Source organism: Salvelinus fontinalis, chromosome 8 (assembly GCF_029448725.1).
Source record: "Salvelinus fontinalis isolate EN_2023a chromosome 8, ASM2944872v1, whole genome shotgun sequence".
Lineage (NCBI taxonomy): Eukaryota > Metazoa > Chordata > Actinopteri > Salmoniformes > Salmonidae > Salvelinus > Salvelinus fontinalis.
The window spans coordinates 34,408,167-34,427,128 of NC_074672.1; the positions used below are offsets into that span (position 1 = coordinate 34,408,167).

The 18,962-nt window shown below is 42.8% G+C and overlaps 1 protein-coding gene across 1 annotated transcript; it reads right to left on the reverse strand.

The window, feature by feature from the left end:
- Positions 1 to 183: 183 nt before the first annotated feature.
- Positions 184 to 18,578, reverse strand: LOC129861141 (guanine nucleotide-binding protein G(s) subunit alpha-like). Its single transcript, XM_055932304.1, has 12 exons — positions 17,205 to 18,578; positions 15,127 to 15,199; positions 12,051 to 12,105; positions 11,748 to 11,867; positions 6,616 to 6,713; positions 3,868 to 3,922; positions 3,597 to 3,670; positions 3,362 to 3,420; positions 2,960 to 3,080; positions 2,616 to 2,746; positions 2,303 to 2,370; positions 184 to 2,075 (listed from the first exon to the last, which is right to left on the reverse strand). The coding sequence occupies exons 1-12, from the start codon at positions 17,341 to 17,343 to the stop codon at positions 1,929 to 1,931; spliced, it is 1,140 nt and encodes a 379-aa protein (XP_055788279.1). The 5' UTR covers positions 17,344 to 18,578; the 3' UTR covers positions 184 to 1,928.
- Positions 18,579 to 18,962: the final 384 nt, after the last annotated feature.

Below are 18,962 nucleotides of genomic sequence, written 5' to 3' on the forward strand. Positions count from 1 at the left end.
TGATGATTAAAGGTTAAAAGTAGTGAAGTAACAGTACAGGGCACTGTATGAGGAGATGAAGAACTGTCTAAGGACAGTGGACATGACTCAAGACAGGGCTAAAGGCAGATGAATGAGATGTGGTTGTATCTGGTGTAGGTTTGTCCTTGCCGTCGTGATTGGGTGTAAGGACAGTCCTCTTGCTGTCTGCACCAGAAAAACTTTATTTTGCAGAGCTCCTCTTCTGAAAGTAGAAACCCATGTTTGATGTACATAATACATGAAAACTAGGGCACTGAAGTGAAAATGTAATACTGTACAGTCTGCCTCTGTTGTGGAACACTAGGAAGGACCCCAAAACAATACCATTTTTTGATTGTTGTTTTTGTTAACAAAAGAAAAGATTAAATGTAGAAACAAGCAATATTTTGCATTTGGATATTTTTCCATCACCCTTTACCTTAAAGCTAAAAATGGTAAATAAACACTCACCCTTCAAAATGTTGTTTACAGAAGTCACTAATGAAACAAAACCTAATTGAAAAGGATTTAAGTTCTAGCAATACGCACACTATATCAAGTGTACAATTTGTGTCTTTGATTCTAATAAAATACTTTAAAAAAATCCATAAACATTTCATATATGTATCTTTCTTTTGGTATATGGATCCAAAAATAAGCATTTAAATCATAAAGGAGAGTTGGGGGAGAGAAATAAAAATAAAAATCTACGAATGGTTGTCCTCCTTCCCTGGAGAGATGGGGGAAACTGGCCAAGCTATACAGCGCAGTATAACACCCACTTTAGCTCATTATACACGTACAGCCGTGATCAAGGCACAAGGATCTTCTATTTTTTCAATAAAGTTGTACAAAATAATACACTTTACAGTCTGTACAAGAATAATAGTTCAGCAGTAAAGTAAAGACAGACATACACATAGCCTTGGAAGGAGGGGTGGAGGGGGGGGGTTGACAACATGAGTAAAGAATAGAATCCCATTTATCATTATCTTCCTCTTTTTTTAAATTTCAGGATTACTTTTTTCTTTAAAAACAAAGCAAAGAGCATTGCCAGTAAAGTAACAGTGCAGGGTATGAAATGAGGTTAAGAGAGTGGCCAGGGAAAAGAGGTGATGAGAGAGTGGGGCACAATGGCACAACAGTTTACACAGACAAAACAACTGGAGACAGAAACAGGGCTGATCGGACTTCTCTTCACTTATATGGTACTGTATGTTTTTTGCACTCCGTTGAGTTCTGTGAACGTTGGCCTTTTTCCTCCCGCTGCTGTACAAACAAGGCAAAGTCATGTGACAATCCTGTGAGCGTCATGGTGTCCAAGCTCCACCAAATTGACATAGATATTCCCCTCCCCCCATGCCCTGCCCACCACGATGCTTCTCTGGTTCATTGTCAGTCATCAACGTTGCTCCTAGTAGGTATCTTGGCTGTGAAGTCATTGAAATCACTGAGCCAGTCAATCTGTGGCTGCAGACAGTAAACAGCTAAGACTCTGAGCTCACCCAGTCCAGGACCATGTAGTCGAGTAAAAGCGTGTTCTTTTTCAGAACAGCAAGCAGTTATCGGAGGGTAAATTTGAGAACAAGTGTGTCTAAGTGTGTGTGTCTCAAAATATAAACTAATGGTGTGAAAGAGAGAGTTCGGTGTTATGTCAGCATGTACACGCTTGTGTGTGGTGAAATGGGTTCGAGTCCTGAGCACAGTGCTAAAGTGCAGTGGAATTCAGCTGATCTGGCTTGGATGTATTCTGTGTTTTGCAGTATTTCAATAGTCTTTCCAGGTTACTCTGTAGCTCATGTCTAGTTTGACTTCAGGAGTCCCCAAGAGTACACCGAGTTAGGAGCAGGTCGACAGGGGTGGGTTTCAGGGGGGTCAGGGAGAGACCGGAGGTGCAGGTTCAGAGTCTGTGTTGCAGCCCCCTCCCATCACAAGAGCTCGTACTGCCGAAGGTGCATCCTCTGAATGATGTCCCGACAGTCGTTGAAGACCCGACGGATGTTTTCCGTGTCGACGGCACAGGTAAAATGGGGGTAACAATAGTGCCTGCCATCTCCACTGGCTGTGCTGATCCTCTGAAATCACACAGTGAAACACAAATCAGACAGAGGAATACTACCACCATCAGGACATCATCCACTTGACTCAATAACAAATCTAACATGAAGACAATGCTAACATATCCAATACAAGCAAGTCATCTCATTTGGCATCTTTGGTTTTGATTGGATCTTATTTTGTAATCAATAACATAAGATTCTATATAACATTAACAGGGGAAACATTGTATTTCTGCACTTACCAGGAACTCATCTCGTATGAAGTACTTTGCCCTCGTGACGCGTGGATCCTCCCCTGGTTCTGGTGTTGCTATAGAATAGTAAGTGACTGATGAGTGTTATGATTGGATTCTAGTACACCATTACACATTTTCAGTGTCACTGATCGCTATGATGATTACTTATCAGCCTACAGGAAAGAACATTCAAGAGCCATCTAACGTGGTTAAAAGTAGAAGCACTGTGTGCGTGTGTGTCGCCGTGTGTGTGTGTGTGTATGTGTGCGCACCGTGTGTGTGTACAGTAAACATCCAGTCAAGTGTAACAACTTCTCACCATCATCCGGTGTGGTGTAGCGTGCAAACTCTGGGAAGTACTCTTCAATTTTTGATTTCCCAGCCAACACCTTCTCTGCTAGCAGGTCCTGTTTGTTGAGGAATAGGATGACAGAAATGGTCCGCAGCCACCTAAAAATAGAAACCCACACACACAGAGAGGCTGGCTAAATACACTGGTAACAGGCTAAATATACTGGTAACAAGCAGTCAGTGGTCATTTACGACGAGCAAATTGTACATTATTATGATGAGTATTTCAATAAAACAGAGGAATAGAATAAAACTCCATTGATTCCATAAATGTTTGTGGGGAGGGGGTGTCATGGGTTGTGCTTGTGTCACCTGTTGTTCCAGATGTTCTTGAATAGATTCAGAGCCTCCTGCAAACGGTTGGTCTGATTGTCCTCCCGGATCACCATGTTGTAGCTGCTACTGGCCACCACGAAAATAATGGCTGTTACATCTGTGGGGAAGACAGAGGGAGGAGGGACTCAGACAACCTGGTTTTGTCAAGCAAAATCAATGGCACAGTCAAAAGGCAATTAGCTTTAAGGCTAAGGCCGAAACACACAGTAATGGCAGAAAAAGCAAAGGTGATAAAATACAGGAAACCTTTAGTAGAACAGGGCTACAGACTATGGAGGACCCGTCTAGAACCCCCCAAAAAGTATCAATGAGAATGAATTGTGTTTGTGAGTGATTCTCTATTGGATTGGCTAGATCAAATGGCAAAACAAATGTTACCGTTAAAGCATTGGATCCATTTCCGACGTTCATCCCTTTGACCACCAACGTCAAACATGCTGTGGAAGAGAGGTCAGTGCGATAAATATACCACACATTACGACCTTGTGGCGTAGTAATGAATCACATGTAAGCTGCACTGCAAGGACTCATACACTAAAGGGCTGAGTTGGAGGTTGATCTTCAGGTATAGTACTAATAACCAAATCGGATGATAAACCTGGGTTATACTCACTGAAAATTTACTTTGTCCACCTGAAATCTGGTCTCAAAGATTCCAGACGTGAGCACTCTGCATCTCAGTAGGTCCTGAGAGAAAGACGGGAGTCATTCATCTGTGTTATATTTCATCAATATTATGAAAGGAAGTTGATGGAGGACAGTAGGGATGTGTATCAAATGGAGGACGTTGGCCAAAAGTAGTGCACTATAGAGGGGATAGGGTGCCATTTGAGACGTATCCCTGGGCCTCTGATGATGGTGGCTTTGAGACCAAGGAAAGTCACCTGATCAGTGGGAGTGTAGTCACTCCGTTTCACAATGTCAATCTTGTCTAGAAAGCTGAGGAGAGAAAAAAATAACAGATTTAGAAGGATGACCAGGACAGGACAAAATGGCTGAATTCAGTCAGCAGGGGCAGTGAAAAAGCATGATGAGGAGCTTGTCTTGGTTTGTGTACAGGTAGAGACCACTGAGCTCAATAGAATTATATACACCTGTGTTTCGCCAACTGTTTTGTAGCAGGGAGGGACTGACCTGTGGGAAGCCATCGCTCCTTCCTCTTTGGAGGACGACTTAGTCAGTTTCTTTCTAAGACTTGAGAACTAAGTCAGTGTCAGCTAACTAAATGAGCAACCAGTTACTAACATCCCAGGGACCAGTGTCTGTCCAGGAACAAGGCAGTTGAGAGAAACACCAACATAGACTTCCTTGGTACAGACAGTTACAGCTGAGAGGAATAGCAATGGTTCTGGAGTCATACTGACTTTGAGACTAATGTCCAATTCCATGACATACACTGAGTATACCAAACATTAGGAACACCTTTCCTAATATTGAGTTGCACCCATGCTGATCCAATATTTCCCAAAGTTGTGGGAAGCATCTGGCTGGATATCCTTTGGGTTGTGGACCATTCTTGATACACACAGAAAACTGTTGAGTGTGGAAAAACTCAGCACACATACCTTGTCTCAAGGTTTAAAAATCCTTATTTAACCTGTCTCCTCCCCATCATCTATTCTACACTGATTGAAGTGGATTTAACAAGTGACATCAATAATGGATCATAGCTTGCACCTGGATTCACCTGGTCAGTCTGTCATGGAAAGAGCAGGTCTTCCTGTCTTACTCAGTGCAGTTTACAACTGTTTAAACAGTACCTACAGAGTGTCTAATACAACTGAATGCCACAAACTGTACCAACAGTGTGTGACAGCTGAAAGCCGGTCTCCCAAGCATACTGAACACAGAGGAATGCCGAGCCTCTGGATAACCAGGAATGTGACAGGGAGGGGTGAAATGTGACAGGTCTAAGTACAGGTAAGACATGGCAGGAATGAGTCGGCACTCACTGGGAGAGACAAAGGGACTAGGAGAAACACACAGAGATTATGTGAGTGTGTAAGCGCTCATGTGCATTTACCATTCTTTGTTATGGCAACAAAGATGGCCAGAGATAACTATGCAGACTTCAAAAGAACACAGGTGGGGAGGTTAACTCTTACTCTTTCCTTTCCTACACGTTACTGAAGAATGTTGTAAAAGTTATAACTGTAAGCTCTCCTTTCACAAGGGTTCACACTCACAAACCTGACCTAGCCCATCAGCCTGAACCCAAACAGACATATACACATCTCTAAATTAGTCTCTGGCACTGGGAGATTGAATGAGTGTATTAGAGTGAGTGGGAAGGATAGAGAGAGAGTGGGAGGGCGATAGAGATTGAGGTAGGAAAGGCGTAGAGAGAGACGGAAGAAAGAGAGGGAGGGTGATAGGTAGGAAGGAAATGGTGAGAAAGACAGAAAGTGTGTGCATATGTGTGTTAAAGAGCGAGCGAGGGGGGAGAGAGAAAGAGTAGTCTGACATTACAGAGCAGATTCAAAAATAGCTCCCTAGTGCCCTGGCCTCCAGCATGGTTGCCATGGAGACAGAACCACAGGCTCTATAAATAGACTATCAGCTCAAAATCTTGTGTGACTGGAGTAGGGCCTGAGAGGGGGAGAAAGAAAAAGAGGGAGAGAACCAGAGAAAAAATAAGGAGCAAGAGATTGAGAAAGATGGACTGGGAGAGAGGAAGTGGGAGGGAGAGAGCAGGAGAGAGGTATTGATAGAGGGAGTGGGAAAGAGTGAGAGAGGGAGTGAACAAAAGATTGGACTGGACCACCTGAAGGGGTTGTCCTAGACTGTTAAGTAACACAATCAAATAAACAGCACTCTTCAAACATTAGCAGAATATGAATACAATATATACAATCAGCTCAAATCAAATACCACTATAACAGATTTAACTCTGACGCTCCAGTCACTGTGGTTTACTTCCCGCTCCTCCCCTGTTCCCCTCCAAGCGCTGGTGAAATCTCTGTCTCTCCCTTTTATGACTCAGGACCTGCCATTTTTGGTCCCTGTTGCTGCAAATATCCTACATCACAAATGCGGAGCCACACAACAGTTGGAAAAGAAAGCAGAGGAAGAGAGCGTGTGTGAGAGAGTACGAGGGACAGCGTGAAAGAGAGCAAGAGAAAGAAAGTGAGGAGAGAGCAAGAGAATGAAAGAGAGAGGCAGAGAGAGACACATAGCCAGAGGTGGCAGTGTTGATGCAGAAAGCTCTGGTGATGTCATACTGTGGTGTGTGTGCACAGACACGATGAGGAGCTGCGGAGGAAGAGTATGCACTCAAGATGACTTCCATGACACAGAGCTTGGCTACTACACATCATTTTCAGGCAGAATTACTTGCCTGTTATCTTGCCATGTTGTCATTGAAAATATGAACGGGTCTCTCTAGGAAATTGCTTTTTACAATAAAGTTTTGATGAGATTAAATACATTTTCGATTTGGGGTTTACAAACCTTAGCTGGTATTTTATCAGCCTGCTAAATCTGAGCATGCCAGCCTTGAACTTCAGTCCCATGTGTGCCCCTAATCGTTGGCTTAGAGTGTTTGTTTTCAACAACACAGGCCTGTACAAGGGCACTGTAGCTATTCAAGACAGTTGGTTCCCTCTCGGCGGTGCAGTGCAGTGCATACTTACTACTGCGCACAGTCGATCAGCTGGTACTCATTGGATCTCTCAAAACACGCCCTCACGCCCTCATCCTGCCAGAGAGTCTTTGCATTTTCATAAAACTCCTGAGAGAGAGAGCGATATAAGGACAGAGAGTGAACGAAAGAAGAGGGGCAGCGGAAGAGAGAAAGATGAAGCGATTAATTCACATGGTACAATAACAATACATCGACTAAATTAAAGCAAGTAGAAAAGGAGGACACTGTCCATCATCCATGTCATGATTGAGGGCACTGATGTGCCACATCTTTATTTACATTCCAATGGGTTAGCACACCTATTAGATCTAGCATTTATTGACAGGACAACAGGTTCTGTGGCCAGTGAGGGTAACTGCCAAGGGGAGTTTCAATATAGGAAAAACAAAGTGGCATGGTCAGGCTGATGAAATTAAAGAATATGCCTTTAAAATAAAATAAAAACAAGGCATGTTTTTACAACCTTTTCAACATTTCCTTTAATGAGGAGAAATAAAGATGACATATGGTCGACAGGCTAGGGAGGGTCAGTTGACTCATAATCACGTCAAAATCTCATAACATTGAATGAATCATATTTCATTACATTGATTTAGCAAACAAAAGCTGTGCGAGTCTAATGATTCCAGTCAACTGGCATATCTAAAGGCCAATCTGTTACTTCCTTGTTTGATATCTGTTGCATAAAGTGGGAATGTCCACATAGTTTATTAAGGACCAGAGTGACCACCCCATGGACAACATTCAAAGGGCTAAAAAGCATATAGAAAGGCAGACATACTCATCATCTCCCTCCATTTGGACCATGGAACAAGAAACCCTGTCATGTATAAAACAACATCTTCTGGACAACTGGACCTTTGTGGAACAATGCGTCTGCACACACTTGCATAACATTTAGGTTTGCTGTCCGATATATTTGTCCCACCGTTTGGCTGGCTTGGGTTACTTAGATTTTTATAACTCTTCCTGCATCCACTCCATAAAAGAGCACTCATCATGTGTCTTAGTAACAGAGTCCCCCTTTATCATCAGTCATGCGCTTAAGAAAAAAAATTAAAACTCCTCTCTAGGAACTGCTCATTGCATTACAGCAGCCAACCCAGAATCCTTTGGGGCTACAACTCAATGCTATATTGTTTCTCTCTGCTCACTGGCTTGTCTGATCTTAGTTTTTTCCATTTCATCCTTTGGTATGGCCTTTTTTCAAATACACAAAGGCTTGTGTTGTTTTGCTAAGTATATCACAGGGAGTTTGATCTTGCTTTAAGTATTTTTTTTTAAAGCAACTGGTTGCCTTTTCCTGGTTAATAAACAACCATCTATTACGTTCTGCACATGATCATGTGCCATGTAAAATGCATCTGAATGGGAATGTCCCCTCTGGCATTCTAACTCTATGGTCAAATGCACTACAAAAGCATCATGTAGCCAGAGACAGGATAAGGAAGTGAGGAGCCTGGTAGCTTTGAATTTGAGAAAATTTACATTTTAGTGGCGTTAAGAAAAACAACCTATAAAGCAGAGGTCGGCAACGGGCCAAAACCATTCTAAATCAGTCGATTAATCAGCAGTCTGAAAACAAGTCCCATACCACAACAACGCATTTAAACATGAAATGAACTGGAAGTGAACAGCCCAGACAGTAGATATCCATACAAACGTCCCCCACCTCTAGCCACCCTCTTCCTTTTCCTCACCCTCTGGTTTTTTCTATCTGTACTCTGAGATTAGGTGACCAGTAGAACCGGTTCCCCCTCAGCCCTGGGGGGTGCCAGAGAAGAGGGAGGGAGGGAGGGAGGCTTTGCCAACAGTATTACACTGTCTGACCAGAGTCATTCAACTCTCCTCCATCCGGAACGAAATCGTAGACATTCAAACACCACAGAGCAAGACAGCAGTCAATCACATCCCTTTCACACGTCGGCCTACACACCCAAACTCAGAGAGAGAGATGTTATGGCAGGTGTGCTAGGCCCAGAAGAAGGACAAAGCAATCTTCAATGACAGTCTATGGTGCAATGGTAGAGAAGCAACTATCCAACTGTAATAGTTCATTTTCTTTCAGCCTAAGACTCATAAGGGGATCTAAATTAAAGCATAATAACAGCTAAATAGATGTTTTCATTTTGTTGAGTGACAACATGTCGTCTGTCCTAGAGATAAGTAAAACTATCTCTAGGACACTATGGGCCCAATTCAATAAAAAAAAAACGTTAACAATGTTTCTGTGATCAATATAAAACAAAGTTATTGGATGCACTTATAAATCCATTATAAATTCAATGGATTATGTTTATCCAGAAACCTGGTACCTGCTTAGCTTGAATAGTGTCCTATGTCCCTCCCAGCCAAGTCCTAACAGCCTGACAACTACCAGCAAGCACCCTGTTGTTTTGGTTGCCATCCCAGTGTGACACAGAAACATGTGGGTACCAGAGAGAGGTATTTAGGGGTGTTACAGGCAATCAGAGACCTCCAGGCCTTCCCCTCAGGGCAGTCAATTAGCTAACAGGCATCGCATCGAGGCCCTACCCACTAATTTTGTATTTTATTTTACCTTTATTTAACTAGAAAAGTCAGTTAAGAACAATTTTCAATGACAGCCTATGAACAGTGGGTTAACTGCCTTGTTCAGGGGCAGAACGACAGATTTTTACCTTGTCAGCTCGGGGATTCGATCTGCAACCTTTCGGTTACTAGTCCAACGCTCTAACCACTAGGCTACCTGCCGCCCCATCAATTACTATACTATACCACAACCCACAAAGATACCAGAACCAGGAGGCTTGCACCTGCAACAGGGACTACTGGATGGTCATTCCAAAGGGAACATATACAGTACCAGTCAAAAGTTTGGACACACCTACTCATTCCAGGGTTTTCCTTTATTTTTTCTATTTTCTACATTGTAGAACAATAGTGAAGACATCAATACTACGAAATAACACATATGGAGTCATGTAGTAAACAAAAAAGTGCTAAACAAATTAAAAAATATTTTATATTTGAGATTCTTCAACATAGCCACCCTTCGCCTTGATGACAGCTTTGCACACTCTTGGCATTCTCTCAACCAGCTTCATGAGGTAGTCACCTGGAATGCATTTCAGTTAACAGGTGTGCCTTATTAAAAGTTAATTTGTGGAATTTCTTTCCTTCTTAATGCGTTTGAGCCAATCAGTTGTGTTATGACAAGGTAGGGGTGGGTGGTATACAGAAGATAGCCCTATTTGGTAAAAAAAACAAGTCCAAATTATGTCAAGAACAGCTCAAATAAGCAAAGAGAAACAACAGTCCATCATTACTTAAAGACATGTAGCCAGTCAATCTGGAAAATGTAAAGAGCTTTGAAAGTTTCTTCATGTGCAGTCGCAAAAACCATCAAGCGCTTTGATGAAACTGGCTCTCATGAGGACTGCCACAGGAAAGGAAGACCCAGAGTTGCCTCTGCTGCAGAGGATAAGTTCATTAGAGTTAACTGCACCTCAGATTGCAGCTCAAATAAATGCTTCACAGAGTTCAAGTAACAGACAAATCTCAACATCAACTGTTCAGAGGAGACTGCGTGAATCAGGCCTTCATGGTCAAATTGCTGCAAAGAAACCACTACTAAAAGGACACCAATAATAAGAAGAGACCTGCTTGGGACAAGAAACACGAGAAATGGACCATTAGACCTGTGGAAATCTGTCCTTTGGTCTGATGAGTCCAAATTTGAGATTTTTGGTTCCAACCGCTGTGTCTTTGTGAGACGCAGAGTAGTTGAACGGATGATCTCCGCATGTGTGGTTCCCACCGTGAAGCATGGAGGAGGATGTGTGATGGTGTGGGAGTGCTTTGCTGGTGACACTGTCTGTGATTTATTTAGAATTCAAGTCACACTTAACCAGCAAGGCTACCACAGCATTCTGCAGCGATACACCATTCCCATCTGGTTTGCGCTTAGTTGGACTATCATTTGTTTTTCAACAGGACAATGACCAAAAACACACCTCCAGGCTATTTGAACAAGGAGAGTGAGGAAGTGCTGTATCAGTGTCACGTCTATTCCTGCTCCTCCCCTCCGGCGTTCGACGTCGCTGGTTTACTAACCACCAGTGCTGGGAACCATCATTACGCGCACCTGCGCTTCATCATTAGGCACACCTGGACTCCATTACCTCACTCATTACCTCCCCTTTATCTGACACTCCCTTAGGTTCTTTCCCCAGGCAGTATTGTTTTCTGTTGTTCATGTCTAGACGCTACTCCTACGTTGTATCGTTCCATGTTTCTTGTTAAATTAACCACCTGCACCTGCTTCTTGACTCCCAGCATTTACGTTACATTCAGATGACCTGGCTTCCACAATCACCCGACCTCAACCAAATCAGATGGTTTGGGATGAGTCAGACTATAGAAGGAAGGAAAAGCAGCCAACAAGTGCTCAGCATATGTGGGAACTCCTTCAAGACTGTTGGAAATGCATTCCTCATGAAGCTGGTTGAGATAATGCCAAGAGTTGCAAATCTGTTATCAAGGCAAAGGGTGGCTACTTTTTTGGTTACCGCATGATTCCATATGTTTTGATGTCTTCAATATTATTCTACAATGTAGATAGTTAAAATAAAGAAACTCTTGAATGAGTAGTTGTGTCCAAACTTTTTACTGGTACTGTACAAATGCTCACTCACACAGGTGTGTACATACATTAGAGTCCAACCGATATATTGGTTCACTGATATTATCGGCCGATATTGGCCTTTTAACGCTATATCAGTATCGGCCGATAATTCAACCGATATTAAATAAATATGATGAAAAAAGGGAATCTCATGCTTACCTGACCACTTGCGGCCATTCTCAGTATGTATCATTAATTTTACAATGTAAGAAATTAACATTTGAAGCATATTTTCTTGACCAATTGCTGTTTTAGAGGTCAATTTCTGAGAATTCCGTGTGTAAAAATGTAACTTTTTAATTTCCCCGGCGTAAAACAGTATATTGGCAGATATCTAGTTATCGGTAAGTTTTGTCCCCTCAAATCATATTGATCGGGCTCTAACATACGTTAATGCAAAGACAATGTCTATCTATAATGATTTGTGTGTGTGGTAGAAACATTGTCATACTCACAGACGTGAATTCAAAGTCCTTCTGATTGACTAGGTTGAGGACGTATTTGATTCGGTATTGGTTGTGTTGACTGGCGAGCTGAACGGGAGGTGTCAGTGTACTCATAGCTGCTACTATGGTCTAAAGAGCGACACAAACAAACACATTCAATACAAATCAAGTGACAACACAGGATTGTCTTGGGGTATCTTATATTCAATGATAAAATATTCATGATTCATGCTTAGCTGTTTAGAATTTTTTATTCTACATAGTACCTACCTACAGAGACATGAACTACAAAGACTCAAACCGAAAACTCACCTCAATAGCTTCTTTAATATTATTCTTGATATCATGAATTTTCTGCTTCTTCTCTCTGCAAAAAAACAAAAACCTCAATCATCCATGTTGTACATTTTTTTTAAATATCATTGTCATACACAACAGATATGCTGATGATACAGCAAACAAAAAACAAACTTGTATGTAGATAATAGTCCAACAGCTGGCATACATGCACAATTTCCCAATATCATTCCTTCTGAACCTGACAATGTTTATGACTGTGACACATACATCTTCAACTATGTGAAACTCATATATTTAACAGGTCCCAGTCTCCCAGTGCCTTCATTGGACTCTAATGAAAATGCTCTACCTGCCATGATAACTACAAATGATCAGACGTCAAACATCACTCCATCTTTCAGAGTGTAACTGAGCTGCAACAACCCATCAGTAGACTACAGTATCAGCTATCAAGTCAAATGCAATGGATTTTAACAAGCAATGGTGGAGTGCGCCAAACTGTAGGCTACGGGAAGCAACAGTGAGGGTCCTCCAACTGTCTCCAAATCTTTTTTCTGATTCAGATGATGCAAAGACAGATGTATTTTGTAGCGGGAAACATTTCACTAAGTTGAACACTGCCACTGATGTTTAGTTTATCCCAAGAACACAAACTGCATTTAAGTAGAGTAAGAGAGAGAATGTGTGTCAGAGAATGAGGTACATCAATAGAAAGAGAGAAATGTAAAGAAAAAGAAAGACAGAATAGGAAACAGCCAGCAGGGCTTGTATCCCACACAGACATGGTCTCTAGTTTATTGGCTTGAGGTAGATTGAGAAGGCCCTGTTTACATTTTCAACATGATAGTCACATTAAGGAAATCCCATGGTTCTTATAAAATAGTGTGTTCGCACTTGTATGTGACTGTGTGTGTGTATATATGATGTGTGTGTGTGTGGAGAGAGAATACCCAATAACTATATATATATATATATATATATATATATATATATATATATATATATATGGAGAAAGCATGTGTGATTATATACATCCTTTCCTATCTTTATCTAAGAAGATAAAATATACTTGGTCCAGTGTTTCACAAAGGCCTGGAACCTTATCAATGGAATTTACTGAATGCAAAAACAACATACTTCAGGATTTAGGGAATCTACCAAAAACCTCCAGCAATTCCTTATATTCCTTTTCCTTGTAGAGTATATGTTCCTCCAGGACTGACTACAAAACATTGCTGAGAAGTCACAGACACTGCCCTGCGCTGTATCCATTTGCAAATGCAATCCTTAAGTTTAAGTGATACACAGTACAGCTTAAGTTATCACACGGACACAACCAACTAATCAATGAATGTCTGAAATGTCTAGGATGTGACCAAGTGATGAACTGAGCATATTCACACACACAAGATAGAGCGCTGCAGTTGTGAGTGTTGTGGAGTCACGAGATGGGTCACACGCAGCTGGGTGCCTTAGATGCTGATGTGCTCGCCTAGCACAAACCACTCACACCACACCAGTGCCTGAACCTCCAAACCTAACCCCACAAACTGGAGATTAAACCATAGCCAACCAATGCACAGATTCCTGAACCAACACCAGATTCGGGCCTAAACCCCCAACCAACCTACTCACCTGAGCCTAAACCTCCAACCACCAATGCACCAGGGCCTTGAAGCACCCGTCACCAACCAACGCACCAGGGCCTTGAAGCACTGATCCCCAAACAACGCCACAAGGCCTTGAAGCACCCGTCACCAACCAACGCACCAGGGCCTGAAGCACCCGTCACCAACCAACGCACCAGGGCCTGAAGCACCCGTCACCAACCAACGCACCAGGGCCTGAAGCACCCGTCACCAACCAACGCACCAGGGCCTGAAGCACCCGTCACCAACCAACGCACCAGGGCCTGAAGCACCCGTCACCAACCAACGCACCAGGGCCTGAAGCACCCGTCACCAACCAACGCACCAGGGCCTGAAGCACCCGTCACCAACCAACGCACCAGGGCCTGAAGCACCCGTCACCAACCAACGCACCAGGGCCTGAAGCACCCGTCACCAACCAACGCACCAGGGCCTGAAGCACCCGTCACCAACCAACGCACCAGGGCCTGAAGCACCCGTCACCAACCAACGCACCAGGGCCTGAAGCACCCGTCACCAACCAACGCACCAGGGCCTGAAGCACCCGTCACCAACCAACGCACCAGGGCCTGAAGCACCCGTCACCAACCAACGCACCAGGGCCTGAAGCACCCGTCACCAACCAACGCACCAGGGCCTTGAAGCACCGGTCACCAACCAACGCACCAGGGCCTGAAGCACCGGTCACCAACCAACGCACCAGGGCCTGAAACACCAGTCACCAACCAACGCACCAGGGCCTGAAGCACCGGTCACCAACCAACGCACCAGGGCCTTGAAGCACCGGTCACCAACCAACGCACCAGGGCCTGAAGCACCGGTCACCAACCAACGCACCAGGGCCTTGAAGCACCGGTCACCAACCAACGCACCAGGGCCTTGAAGCACCCGTCACCAACCTACGCACCAGGGCCTGAAGCACCGGCCACCAACCAACGCACCAGGGCCTGAAGCACCGGCCACCAACCAACGCACCAGGGCCTGAAGCACCCGTCACCAACCAACGCACCAGGGCCTGAAGCACCGGTCAGCAACCAACGCACCAGGGCCTGAAGCACCGTCACCAACCAATGCACCAGGGATTGAACCCCACAGCATTTGATTCTGAAGCAAGTTTAAGTCCTCGTCTTTACATCTGTCCATACAATCAGACTGATAATTCTTAAATTGAAATCTAAGACTTCACATTAAAAACTAGGCGAGACACCTAGACAGTACATTATAGTGGCTATTGAACTGAGGGATACCATCTACTGTTACTAGCCTCTCATGTGCTGTGCACAGGTGAATCTAATGTGTTTTCTACAATTCAGATATTGCAAGACCAATACATTCTGGTTCCTTTGAGATTATTCCCCATCACTCTGCTTGTAAAGTCTCAAACCCTGATCTATATTCACAGTTGTAGAGCATAGTCTGGAGAAGGAAACCATACTTACTCTGCATTGAAGCCATTCACATGGAGGATTCGCATCTGTTTCACTATGGTGCTCTTCCCTGACTCACCAGCCCCTGTGGGTGGGGGGGGGAGATGGTTAGAAATATTTCATAGAGTACAGAGAAATGCCCTACCCTGACAGCCAACAGAGACGGCCATTTGGAATGTGATGCTCAGACGTCTTCTACAAAACAACTAATTGTAAAGAGAGACACGTTCAAAGTGATAGTTCAGCACTTCAAACCTGTGAAATAAACATTAGGAAATATTCTAATTGAAATGGGTTACTATGCCACTTGACCGAGGTCTCACTCAGCACCAGTAGAGGCCAGGATTTGGAGGAAGCTGCTCTTAACCTCTGATCTAGGGTCAGATCATAGAGAATGATAAGAGGCCTCTAGTGGCCAAAAGGCCGTTTTAGCATGGGCAGCGCCATTGAGGGCTTCCACCATTTTAATATGGTCAGCTGAGTGGAACTTCCAACTTCATTGGCTGATTCCTCCTGGTGTCCCTGTTATGTGTAACCAGGTCATCAAGAGGCATCAGTTAATAGTGAAGAAGAAATTGACTACTTCTAAATGGATATAGCTTCAATGGCACTGCCCATGCCGTCAACAACGCCATAATGGCACGGATACAACGATGAGGCCTCTCTCTCTATGGGTCAGATATAGTTGTATCTTCCAGTTGGTTAAGGTCAGGATTTAGGTTTGATAAACTGATGTGGTAAGGGGCAACTTCTACCTTGAGCTTAAGACCACCTGTGTCTGAGTCAAACAACTTACAATAGTGGGAGGTTTGGTGAATCCACACATACAGTAAGATGTAAATGAATGGGTGCAATATCAACCTGTTGAAATCTACTAATGCAATAGTATTACCAGCTTCACTTATAACCAAGGATGTAATGGTACCACAAAGTAACACGTAAAACCTATCAAGTCGGATTTATTTTCGATTGGCTAGTTTAGGTGTGTGGACATCCCCATGTGAGAATAACTAAGGAAGTTCTTCATCACAGATCCACTCGAATGCCTGATTCACACTATAGGGACAACCCAAACTGGACTGTGTTGGCTCTGATATTGTCTTTTCACACCGTTCTTTCCAGCACAGTTCTCGTGATGGATGCATAACTAGGCTAGCTCAGTACAGCTTGGTTTGAACCTATAGTGTGAATCAAGCATAAAGGTGTCAACAATACACACATCTCATTGTCAAATCAAATAGATGACTGTAATGATGAAAGTGAACATCTTCTTTCCCATAGCAGTGATCTCAAATGTTACGAGCTTATCATGGTTGGTTCATGGTCTGATGTTTCCCCATAAACACTGTCCAACAAAATTCTTACTCACAAATAGGCCAAGATCGGATAACTTGCCAATGGCACACACAACAAAACGTGTCATATCATATAAAAGTGCTATATCTAAAGCAGCATTGTAGTAAAGCTTTTGTTATGGTTAAATGTGAGTTCTGTTCCGCTTCTTTAGTTACCACAACTTCCTCTCCAACAGAAATACCGCTATGTCATTCAATACACTAGGCATCAGGCAAATTCTAATAAAAAATTATAATTAAGAGAGGACATTTTGACTGCTTTTACATGATAACAGTACCATGAGTACAGAAGTGTCAGTGGTAGAAATGTTCACCATTCATTAATTCACACATAGGCCCACCTTGAAATACACAGGCCTATGAATTTGAAAGTTGTCAAGCAGCTAGTAGTTCTGAAAACAAACCCACATGTTTGATATAGATTAGGCACGAGCTGTTACAATCACACAGGCTCAAGACTAAATGTATCAAATGTGAAGAAACAATAACAATGTAGCAATATGTAGACTTCAATTATGTTAGAGAATCAAGTCTAACTGATACCCAACTTAAACATCATACCAGCAACGATGTCACATATGAAAAAGTTAAATGAGACTAGAGTGTAAGAGGAAGGCCTACAGAGACAACAATATCCTATATCACAACATCAAATAGTGTGCCATATAGGAATAGAAACAATGTTGCCAATGAGGCCTTGCCTACAACACATCAGATTTCCTTCAACAAACTTACCCAAAAGTAGTAGCCTGTGAGTTGCTCTATATATCTGTTTGTCCTTCTGAAGTTGTTTCTCTATTTTTTTGTTTGCTTCTCTTTGTGACTTCTCCTCATTTCGCTGATCTTCAGTCTTGCTGTTGCCCAAACAACCCATCTTTCCGCAAGAAATAGAGTCCAGGGGAGGGGGAATGTGAAAAAATAAATAAACGAACTATTCTAAATCCCTCGGTTGACCCACGGAATTGAGAATAATATTAACGACATGTATACAGTCTTGTTGTTTAGTGTTACGTCGAACTAATCAGTTTTAAAACGTTGTCCTACCGCGCTTGTAATTATGTGTACATAATGCGTATTTTCAGTAGATCTTGCTGTCAGAGGGTAGGAGACTGTTGATGACGACACCCAGGCCGCCCTCTCACTTGGTCAATTCTGTTAGGGTTTTCCTTCTTCACATATAGTTTTTATATACCGATATTGATGACCATCCACAGATGTTAAGGTTGATTGAGGCTTTTACCTCTTTCACCTCTTTCACATTCAATTGAGGAGGGGATAAATAGCCTATTTTCATCTCACGAACAGCCCGGGTCTCACGTCTCACAGTTGCCTGTGACAGGGACCCAAACTCGGCATGACACAGAAACTCGGCTGTACACTGACATGGATCTTTTTGGCAAAAGTTATAAACATATTTTGGGGAAAGGCGTATTTTCTGTGTATTTCCTTAAAACGGCATTTCTCTACGCATAGCCTATAGATAAACTAGAGAAATAAAACTATATTAAGGCTACACTTAACGAACTACATGTGTAATATTTCCATTGCTTCCGTCTTCATTCAACTCCTTTTATATCCATAAGATGATCCTCGATCTAAACTGTGAGTCCGATTTTCAGTTTAGATCCCCGAAATAATTGAATTTTCCTGATTTTTCCCCGTTTCTGTGATGGCTGTTCTTTGCTGTTTTTTCTCAATCCAAAGGGCCTTCTCTGTCTTTTCTTTTGTTGCTGAAATGTGTACCCCTACTCACATCAGCAAGGTTCCTAATAGCGCTTTGATAGTCCCCAACACATTCTTAAATGGGTTCTGATTCTTCTAAACACGAAGAAAATACAAAAATCCTTCGAATGTTTCCAGTTTCTTGCATATTTCTTTTGAATTCGAATGGTAGGTAGAGCTTACATGTGCATATACATTCAGAAATATAACGCGGATTGTAATAACACATTCCACTATGACGGCAGTTCCCTCCTGGGCTGGTCGTGGGAGATAAAACACGGGAATAACCAATTATTGAAGGTATTATTTTCCCCTTTTTCTCCGGGAATAGCACATTGAGATAGACAGAGCAGAATAGATGGGGTGGGGCAAACAGCGCACATTGAACTCTGGGAAGGACCAGAGCTTCATCACATGATTGTACAGAACGTCAGCATGGTGAAATTCTGCGGAGAAAACGGCGCCCTCTTCAATGAAAGGGTAGATTGGGACCCTCAGCACTGGCCACTCGAATAACTGGGTCCGTTTCCATTTCCCTATGTTTTGACGCGCAGTGGCACTATATTACCCAATTGATTTTAGAATATATGTTCCCAGTGTTTATTATTATATATATGTTTTTAATCATCTCATGGGCAAACAGGTTCGTGTATGCTGCAGAGACATAGGACTTTAGCCTAGCCTAGTTGATGTTGGTAGTCATTTTTGGTACTGAGTAGACAGGGGTGTTTTTTCAATTGTGAATTATAATTTATTGTTTATTACTGGACT

What these genes read in the sequence shown, in the direction of transcription:
- LOC129861141 (XM_055932304.1), bottom strand. Translation starts at nt 17,343, where the DNA reads ATGGGTTGTTTGGGCAACAGCAAGACTGAAGATCAGCGAAATGAGGAG. An exon ending in AGGACTTTGAATTCACGTCT is followed by an intron (nt 6,714 to 11,747) that starts GTGAGTATGACA and finishes TCTCTCTCTCAG; the next exon opens with GAGTTTTATGAAAATGCAAA. An exon ending in CTACACCACACCGGATGATG is followed by an intron (nt 2,371 to 2,615) that starts GTGAGAAGTTGT and finishes ACTATTCTATAG; the next exon opens with CAACACCAGAACCAGGGGAG.